Source organism: Camelina sativa, chromosome 9 (genome assembly GCF_000633955.1).
Source record: "Camelina sativa cultivar DH55 chromosome 9, Cs, whole genome shotgun sequence".
Classification (NCBI taxonomy): Eukaryota; Viridiplantae; Streptophyta; class Magnoliopsida; order Brassicales; family Brassicaceae; genus Camelina; species Camelina sativa.
The window spans coordinates 16055872-16066101 of NC_025693.1; the positions used below are offsets into that span (position 1 = coordinate 16055872).

Genomic DNA, 10230 nt, shown 5'->3' on the forward strand with positions numbered 1-10230 from the left:
GAGCAAAAATATAAATGGACTTGGAAAAGATTCTCTGATATGTACATGAAGATTCTTAAAACTTAAATAGAAAATTTGAAAAGTTTACAAATCCAATATTTAGTTCCGATTTATCTGCAAATTAACAAGGAAAACAATATAACATTTGCATAAAAATCGGGAATGTTGCTACTAGCATATTTTGTTTTATTCGATTCTAGAAATGGTAATATTTTTTCACAATGATAATTACGTACTAGCATATTACAAGCATATATATATATATCTGATTGTTTCTGAATATTGAACTTGTTTTTTATTTCTGTTGCACTAGATTGTTCTCTATTATACTCTGCATGCAAGTTTAGCTTGTTATTGCTTGTTCTATCTTTTGTTTATGCATGTTGTTCTCTATTACTCTGCATGTTCTCTAGATTGTTCTCTATTACTCTGCATGCAGTAGTTTAATAAGTTTGTTCACTTAATAGTTAAACCTCTTTGAATTTGGCTTGGCTTGTTCTATCTTAATTATTAGTGAAATTCCCAATTGGATTGACACCTTAGTACTGCAAGGGTTAATTGAGACCTTCTAGGGTAAAAATTCTAGTATCAAAAGGTGAAGTCGTGAAGAATGCCCATTGTTTCGAAAAGAATATGATTTTGTAATGTTTGAAATGTCTGGTTTTGTAACGTAGTTTTCCAAGAACAAGGTTTTGTACTACTGGGAATACGGGATGCCTAAAAAGGCTTTTAAGAAAGAAAAAACGGAGACTTGTATCCCGAAGCGAGTCAGAAACGTTTCTCTCTTCCCAACTTTATTTAGTAGACAGACATCACCTTAAAAGTTTAAACCCCTTGTTCCTTACTTGAACTGATGATTTTGCATATTTTTTAAGCATTCTGAAGGTCGAGGAAGCAATAGTAGGCGGCAGACCAAATCCAACAAAAAAAGTAATAAGCCACCCCCAAAGCCTTTGAACTTTGATTTTATGAATGAACCGGAGAATGTCACTTGGACGGGGACTGGTTGTTGCCTTCAATTGAGGACTCCAATATTCAAGAATCTGCCAGCCAAGATTGGGACAAAGCATTCACTCTTGTCACAACCCAAAAGACTTGGAAAACAACGTTCTAGAAGAAGATTACTGATGCTGCAACTCAAATCAAATAACACAAGCGCTAGAGAATCATATCTATCAAAGTTATGAATCATTGAGTAACAAAGTTATGAAATCTGAAATTTAGTGTGTGGAGTTATATGAGCCTTTTTACTTCACTTCTCAGTTAACTCTCTGCTTTAAATCAGAGAAGCATCAGCTTTGTGCATAGACTCTACCTATCTGTATATCATTTGGAATCGTTTACGTTTGATAAAAGATAGTATGAAAATCTACACAAAAGCGTCTGTAGTCCAACGGTTAGGATAATTGCCTTCCAAGCAATAGACCCGGGTTCGACTCCCGGCAGACGCATTTTACTCTNGAAAATTTGAAAAGTTTACAAATCCAATATTTAGTTCCGATTTATCTGCAAATTAACAAGGAAAACAATATAACATTTGCATAAAAATCGGGAATGTTGCTACTAGCATATTTTGTTTTATTCGATTCTAGAAATGGTAATATTTTTTCACAATGATAATTACGTACTAGCATATTACAAGCATATATATATATATCTGATTGTTTCTGAATATTGAACTTGTTTTTTATTTCTGTTGCACTAGATTGTTCTCTATTATACTCTGCATGCAAGTTTAGCTTGTTATTGCTTGTTCTATCTTTTGTTTATGCATGTTGTTCTCTATTACTCTGCATGTTCTCTAGATTGTTCTCTATTACTCTGCATGCAGTAGTTTAATAAGTTTGTTCACTTAATAGTTAAACCTCTTTGAATTTGGCTTGGCTTGTTCTATCTTAATTATTAGTGAAATTCCCAATTGGATTGACACCTTAGTACTGCAAGGGTTAATTGAGACCTTCTAGGGTAAAAATTCTAGTATCAAAAGGTGAAGTCGTGAAGAATGCCCATTGTTTCGAAAAGAATATGATTTTGTAATGTTTGAAATGTCTGGTTTTGTAACGTAGTTTTCCAAGAACAAGGTTTTGTACTACTGGGAATACGGGATGCCTAAAAAGGCTTTTAAGAAAGAAAAAACGGAGACTTGTATCCCGAAGCGAGTCAGAAACGTTTCTCTCTTCCCAACTTTATTTAGTAGACAGACATCACCTTAAAAGTTTAAACCCCTTGTTCCTTACTTGAACTGATGATTTTGCATATTTTTTAAGCATTCTGAAGGTCGAGGAAGCAATAGTAGGCGGCAGACCAAATCCAACAAAAAAAGTAATAAGCCACCCCCAAAGCCTTTGAACTTTGATTTTATGAATGAACCGGAGAATGTCACTTGGACGGGGACTGGTTGTTGCCTTCAATTGAGGACTCCAATATTCAAGAATCTGCCAGCCAAGATTGGGACAAAGCATTCACTCTTGTCACAACCCAAAAGACTTGGAAAACAACGTTCTAGAAGAAGATTACTGATGCTGCAACTCAAATCAAATAACACAAGCGCTAGAGAATCATATCTATCAAAGTTATGAATCATTGAGTAACAAAGTTATGAAATCTGAAATTTAGTGTGTGGAGTTATATGAGCCTTTTTACTTCACTTCTCAGTTAACTCTCTGCTTTAAATCAGAGAAGCATCAGCTTTGTGCATAGACTCTACCTATCTGTATATCATTTGGAATCGTTTACGTTTGATAAAAGATAGTATGAAAATCTACACAAAAGCGTCTGTAGTCCAACGGTTAGGATAATTGCCTTCCAAGCAATAGACCCGGGTTCGACTCCCGGCAGACGCATTTTACTCTTTTTTTTCCACGCCAAAATCGAGCCATGTACCAAAGCATAGATGTGTCTCCAATCAAACCATATTAAAATGAGAACACTAATAAATGTGAAATGTAAAAACCATCTGAACCAGAGGTCAAGAACATAAGTAACTTAAACATTTTAATCAATCCCTTTATATATAAAAACACAAAACCTTTCTATCGCATAAATCATAACTAAATTATGATAAGCCTAGTTTCAAGTTTATTAATTAGAGAAGAAGTATAAAAAAAATATGATGGAATTTTTTTTATTTTTTTTTTTGTAAAAGTGTATCACCTTTAATTCCATATGCTTCTAGAGATATACAATTAAGAACATTTTTATTCACGCACTATATATTTTTCCTATCTTATGTGTGGGATCAGTGGATACAAACGGGTCATTACTGTAACCTAAAATTATCCATTGAATAATTTACCAATTATGCGTCGACAATAACGGTATTTCAAAGGAAAACGTAACAAAGAGTAAAAAGCTCGTGTTGCCACGAATATGAGCCACAGATAAAACGAATTGGCCTTTATTATTATTTGACTGAAATAGTGAATTCTCAAAGCAAAAAAATAGTTATTTTAACGATTTTAGTTTTTAGAAAACTACGAGTGACTATTTGATGTCTCTTCAGTCTTCAAAGTTCAAAAAGATGTCAAAACCAACAAATGTTTGATGCTTTTTTCGACGTTGATCGGACCATATCACAAATGAGAAAACGAACTTGATTAGTTTTCATAGTGAACTTATTCTTATTTCAAAGTAATTCATGAAAAGTCTATCACAATCATGATCTAGAAATGTTTGAGTAATATCTAGTTTACAACCGTTCTCTAAATCCTCATAACACATATAAATGTATATTTGTTATTACGTATTTAGTTGAAGTATACTATAGTCTATATGCACTCATTTTTGGGTTGAAATATACCATCGATCTTAGCCTTTTAAAACTAAAATATGCATGAAATTGCGCATATGTTTTGGTTGTATATGTATGTTAGAATATTCTTTTAAGTATTTTCCAAACAAATTTAATATTGAACGGTGGTGTTTGTATGATATAAATTTAAGGGAATTTCGTTAGAAATGCCATTTTCAAAACAAAAGTTGTAAAAAATGTCATTTTCAAATTTCTTTATCTAAAATGTTATTTTCCAATTCTGAGCCACATATAAAAAAGACAAAAATACCCATAAAATAAAAAAAAAAAGTAAAAAAGGATATTGACTCTATGCCATTAATGATAAACATTTTTCTTTTCCATTAAATCATTGATTCTTAACATTCTACAATTAAAGTTTTGATTGCTTTTAGAAATAAATTTTGATTGACATTAGTTTCTTAGAAACATGTTGTTCATCACTCTGCAGACAAGTAAATGTGGTAGACAAATACTTTGATTATTGTATCTGGTCCATTGGATCTTTATAGTTGCAATGTAGACACTTTTTTGGTTAGCAATGGATACAAATAGTCATACCAAACTGATATGGTCCACTCAAAGAGAATGAAGGACATAATAGTGATGGACAAAAATCTTGGTTGTTTGATCTGGTCCACCGGATTTGCAGACCAACAATGTGGGCATTTTTTTGTAAGCGATGGACACAAAACACCAGACCAAACAGATATGACCAACTTAAGAGAACGAAGGACATAATAGTGGTGGACAAAAACCTTGGTTGTTGGATCTGGTCCACCAGATTCTGCTAACATGCAATGTGGACAAGTTTTCTTGTTAGGAATAGACACAAAACGCCAGACAAAACGAATCTGGTCTACTCAAGAGAACAAAGAACTTAACAGCGGTGGACAAAAACTTGGTCGGTTGTATCTAGTCTACCGGATCTGCAGACATGCAATGTAAACAATTATTTGTTAGCAATGGATACAAAACGTCAGTCCAAACGAGAAAAGGTTAACTCAAGAGAACAAAGCACATAATAATGGTGGACAAAAACTTGGTCGACTGGATTTGGTCCACCGGATCAAAGTGTTGGAAGATTGAAAGCCAAAAAAAGATAGGGTAAGAAGATGAGAGCAGAAAGTTCACCGAAAATTCAACCTTTGAGAGTTATGTCCACTGACTTGTTGGGATTCCTGAGAAATGGACAACAAATGAGAGTTAGTCAATTGTTGATAAGGAGATAATACACAAGCTAAGCGATGGACAAATTATTATCCTCTAGATCTGGTCCATCAATTAAAAGGACTAATGATAGCAAACGAATCTCATACCCAGCTTTAGAAGGAAGCATCTCTGATGGCGACAAGAGCATCTCATGTTACAGATGAAGGGATTCCTCATATGCAGCGGGTGAAATTGGATCAGATGCAAACATGATCGGAGTAAATTATGGAAAAAAATATGTAGATGAATTTGGGATGGAGAGACTCACCAAAAAAAAAAATTGGAATATGAAAAAATGAGAGTTGCAGAGAACGACGAAGATTAAAAGAGATGAAGGATTGTTGAAAAATATTTTATTTGGAGAGAGAGATTGGAAAAAGAAAATAATCGATATTGTTGTTTAGATTTTAGAGGGCAATATAGTCTTTTTAGTTTGTCTCTATGGTACCCGGGGAAAGGAATTAATGAAAATGGCATATCCCAAAAGAATGTACACGGGTTCATGGCATTCTTAATAAATTTCTCTAAATTCAAAACCACCCACCTTTTATCCCTTTCGAACTTTTTCGAGATAGGATAAGATGACATAATTATTTTATTGTAATTTAAGAAAAGAGGTAGGCCTTCCTTTAAAAAAAAAAAAATTATAATGATTGTGGGGCTAAATGAAATCATTTGTAATTGTATCCAACACAGGATTATAAATATGTCGAACTTGTTGTACGTAAATGTTGACTTTTTAATTTATTTTTCTCAACACAGGATAAAATTCGTTAAACGTTAGAAACATCGACGTATGAACTTAATTAATTATGAGAGTGTATTCATTTACACATGGAAATATTTAGTTAGAGCAAACAAATATAAAACACAAGGGGTTTAGACAATGATACATTCTCATAATCTCATCGTTCATTTAACACAAGTTCATAAACTGCTGGGGCTCTTTGCTCTTTACCATATTCAATTGGATCGAGTACAACTCTAATTGTTTTTTTTTTTTTTTTACGTTTCTTGTCACATCTACAATGTAAAATGGTTCATATTATATATACTAAATAGATTACATTCATGATTGATTTTCACTAGAAAATTTTAAAAATATTTTTCTGTAAAAAAATTGGAATCAGGTAGTGTACCATGTTCAGTTTTAAATTAGTACTCCCAATTAATAGAAATCGAGTACCTCATAATTACAATATAAGAAACTAGGGACCATCTTATCTTATACGTGATTCCTAAAACATAAATATTTCTGGAAAATTTTGTTATTTTCTCTTAGGAAAAATATAAAAGCACAAACGAATATTCCAAATAGAAACTAAAATATTTATTACCAAAAAAAAAAAACATTTTCTTTGCCCGAAATGAGTTTTGTTTTTAATAAAATCAGTGACAAGACGTAATTTACTCAAAAGGCTACGGACCAAAGCCATCATCTTTAGTTCTTTACCAACGTGTCATAAATCTAAGGACTTACGAGTGTGTGTGTGTCGTGGGTCATCTCGACCATGGATGGGTAAGAAAACCGAGTCTTTAGGGTGAATGTTTTTTTTACTGGTTATTATAACCCGGTAAGAACGGGACTGGTAATACCGGTAGCTCCGGTGGTTGAGTTATTGTTACATATCGATCTATGAGATTGAGAGGGGTTTAAGCAAGAAAGACGTGGTGGTTCACTTCACTTCACTTCTTTTAAGGGGTTTTGTATAATTTGGTAATCGCAAAAAAGAAAAGAGAGAATTTGATCAAATCCTTTTTGTGGTGAGAGAACATCATCATATAGGTAGCGTTTGATACAAGTAAAAAAAAAAAAAAAAAAGTTTCAATCACTTTCTTGGGGTTAAAAACATGGGTTAGAGATTTGATCCACTGTGTAAAGAATTCTGATTCCTTCATCTCTGATCCTCTCATTTTCTCTGAAGAATCGTCTAGGAGTACTCGTTCTTGGAAAGCTGAAGATTTATTGAAAGGTGAGAAAGATTTAAACTTTTGTTCTTGATGGGTTTTTTGTGTTCTCGATTTTGTCGAAAGTTTTGTGTTTTGGTCTTAGAATTTTCAAATTCGTTGGTTTTGGGTTTGGATCTTGAAAGGGTTTTTGTGTGTTTCTGTTTTTGAAGTTATCGTCATCTTCGTCGATTGATACTTTGTCGTTTTGTTTATACAAACCAAAAAAAAAAAAAAATCTCATTCTATCGATCTGTGTACCCGATCTGTAAGTGTCTCTCTATTTTTTTGCTCAACGTTTGATCTGTTATGTTCTTTTAATTCAAAGATCGAAGCTTTTATTTGAATTACGCTTTTTGTGTTCTTGATTTGGATCTTGTGTTGATCAGGGTTTTAGGATGGTTTATCAGATTTTGATTTTGATAAAACCCAGATCCTTACCATCTGTGAATTTCATATTTTCAATTCTTATGGTTCTTGTTTCTGTTTCTTATCTACAGAGATCGTGGCGTGAGTTTCATTCATTTCTCTATCGCTCGTAGCAATCACTATCATTGTGTTGTTATGCATCCAAGTAATGGTGTCGCATAAAGTCTTAGAATTTGGAGACGATGGTTACAAATTGCCTGCTCAAGCTCGAGCTCCCAGATCACTCCGGGTATAATGGCCTTAGCTGTTACAGAATTTATCACAGATTGTGTTACATGGATGATCAATTCTGTTTACATAATGATCATTCACATTTCATGGCCACTGATTCGCATTGTTCACTTTTGTTGACAGAAGAGGCGCATTTACGAGAAGAAACTGTGCGCGATTGACTTATTGGCCACCGTAGCTGGAACCTTGCTGCTCGAGGGAGAAAGCTCGGTGAATGCGGGTGGAGAAAACTGTCTAGTTGTACAAAATACTGTAAAGAAGGAACTCCAGGCTGAAGAAAACGTGTTATCAGGATCCCCGAGCCCATTTGACAATGGCAAGTGTGGATTTAGCTCTGTGATTACCACAAATCCTAATCACTTGTTGGTAGTAGGTGACAAGTTAGACAAGGAGGTTGTTGAGGGTTTTAGTAACTTGGGTTGTGCTGGTAGTGATTCTTGTAAAGTCAGAAACTTTAGTAAGGATCTTAATCATCCGGGTGTGAATGTAAAACCTGATGTTGTAGCTAGTATAGGTAGTAACAGTAGTACCGAGGTAAGAGCATGTGGGAGCGGTAGTCCCAATGATTCTCGGGATGATGATGATGTACATTTATTTAGTAGAAATAATGATAATGATGATGATGATGAAAACTTCTCTGGGTACATTCGCCCTCGTCTGACTAGGCCTGTGCCTCGTATTGGAGACAGAAGAATCAGGAAGATATTGGCTTCTAGACATTGGAAAGGAGGCAACACAGGTAATATTGCCTAACTAGTGTTTTTTTCTGTTTAGTTTTATTGTCTAAGTTAATGTGTGATTTGATGTTTGGTATTAGCAGATGCAAAGCCATGGTATTGCTCAAAGAGGAGTTATTACTTGCACAATCATCAGAGGAGTTATCCCATCAAGAAAAGGAAATACTTTGACACTATTTCCGATTCGAACTCTGATGATTACCGTTTGCAAGGGAAGACACATAAAGGTTCAAAATATTGTCATCTTCTCATTCTCTTGTTAGGATGTTTGCAAGTCTCTGCTGTTAGTAACGTGATTTCACAAAATTTGTCCGCAGGAAACAGAACAATATCTTCCATGAAAAGTCGAAATGCATCTTTTGTGTCAAGGGACCATCATGGTAATTACTGGTGTCTCAATCTGAATCATTTGTTGGCTATTTGTTTCTTTGAAACAGTGTATAATCTAAAAATGTTTTTCTTTTGTTTCTCTTTAGTGAGGCTGCGGATCAAGTCTTTCAGGGTGCCTGAGCTTTTCATAGAGATTCCAGAAACTGCTACTGTTGGCTCCTTGAAGGTGCAATACCAACATCTTGTTGTGATGAAAATCCCGATCAAGAACTTACCCTATTTTTATTTTTATGTTGGGATTGTTAGCGGATGGTGATGGAAGCAGTGACAACCATACTAGGTGATGGACTCCGAGTCGGGTTGATGGTTCAAGGAAAGAAAGTTCGAGATGATAGCAAAACCCTTCTTCAGACTGGGATCTCTGAGGAGAACACGCACTTGGATTCTCTCGGTTTCAGCCTTGAGCCTAGTTTAGGAACCACCTCTCAACCGCTGTTATCCAGGTTCAGTACTCTTCTCTTCACTCTCAGAGATGCCACATCGATATAAAAAATCAGTCTATTGCGCCTTAAGGGCCTCATTTTCTCTCTGCCAGTTATCTGTCAGAGAATGCCTGTGATGATTTAATGTTATGCCGCGACAATGTGTTGGTGGATCCTAATCATGACTCAACACCATCCCCATCTGACTCATTTGGAAAACTAGGATCGACTGATGATTCTAGAGCTTTGGTTCCTATTGCGTCATCAGCGTTGTTGGCTCCTCGAACTCCTAACCGTAAGTTTAAAAGGACTGAGCAGCAGCAAGCTGCACATCGCAGAATTCGTCGACCTTTCTCAGTTACTGAAGTAGAAGCACTAGTACAAGCTGTTGAGAATCTCGGAACCGGAAGGTAATACGCAAAATAAATAGCATTCTTATCTTATGTTTCTTTGAATAGTAACCATGTTTTGTATCTTTGTTTGTTAACTTCAGGTGGAGAGACGTTAAGGTTCATGCTTTTGTGGACGCGGAGCACCGTACTTATGTTGATCTCAAGGTTAAATTTTAAACTTAAACTGTCTTAGTTTTGACATATTGGAAAGTTACTATCATTGTTGTTGGTATTGAGTCTCTGCCTTTTGTAGGATAAATGGAAGACGCTGGTCCACACGGCAAGGATATCCCCACAGCAGCGGAGAGGAGAGCCGGTGCCACAGGAACTTCTGGACCGTGTTCTGAAGGCACACGCTTACTGGTCACAACACCTAATGCATCAACTGCAGATTGAGCCACCACCATCCTCTCAGGTAGAGGCTCTAATCTGAACAGGTTCTTGTTCTATAGAACCTTTGTGTATTATTATGATCATCAACATTGTAAGATTCTGACATACTTGAAGCTCTGGTCTCAGTCCTTCTCGGTTTTTTTTTCTTTCTTTCTTTCAAGTGTAAAGTTTTATAAAATTGGAATAAGGTTGAGTTTTTCTATAGGAATGGAATAAGGTTGAGTTTTTCTTCCTAACAATGTGAAGGATTTGGTTGTAAATCTTTGGTGACTTTTTTATTCTCTCTA

The 10230-nt window shown here is 35.0% G+C and overlaps 1 protein-coding gene, 1 long non-coding RNA gene and 2 other non-coding genes across 6 annotated transcripts; 3 read left to right on the forward strand and 1 right to left on the reverse strand.

The window, feature by feature from the left end:
* TRNAG-UCC lies at positions 1380 to 1451 on the forward strand. Its single transcript has one exon. It is a non-coding gene; the product is annotated as a tRNA-Gly (tRNA).
* Positions 2772 to 2843, forward strand: TRNAG-UCC. The gene has a single exon. It is a non-coding gene; the product is annotated as a tRNA-Gly (tRNA).
* Positions 4285 to 5462, reverse strand: LOC104711111. Of its 2 annotated transcripts, none has more exons than XR_755207.1 (3): positions 5110 to 5462; positions 4937 to 4971; positions 4285 to 4719 (listed from the first exon to the last, which is right to left on the reverse strand). It is a non-coding gene; the product is annotated as an uncharacterized LOC104711111 (long non-coding RNA). The 2 variants fall into 2 exon arrangements; XR_755206.1 differs by having other exon boundaries at positions 4925 to 4971.
* On the forward strand, positions 6530 to 10223 carry LOC104780467 (telomere repeat-binding protein 2). Of its 2 annotated transcripts, none has more exons than XM_019229230.1 (10): positions 6530 to 6975; positions 7450 to 7607; positions 7733 to 8348; positions 8427 to 8573; positions 8664 to 8726; positions 8823 to 8902; positions 8983 to 9179; positions 9272 to 9568; positions 9652 to 9715; positions 9804 to 10223. In XM_019229230.1, the coding sequence occupies exons 2-10, from the start codon at positions 7527 to 7529 to the stop codon at positions 9981 to 9983; spliced, it is 1725 nt and encodes a 574-aa protein (XP_019084775.1). In that variant the 5' UTR covers positions 6530 to 6975; positions 7450 to 7526; the 3' UTR covers positions 9984 to 10223. The 2 variants fall into 2 exon arrangements, with proteins under 2 accessions (XP_019084775.1, XP_019084776.1); XM_019229231.1 differs by having other exon boundaries at positions 6544 to 6975; positions 8430 to 8573; positions 9804 to 10221.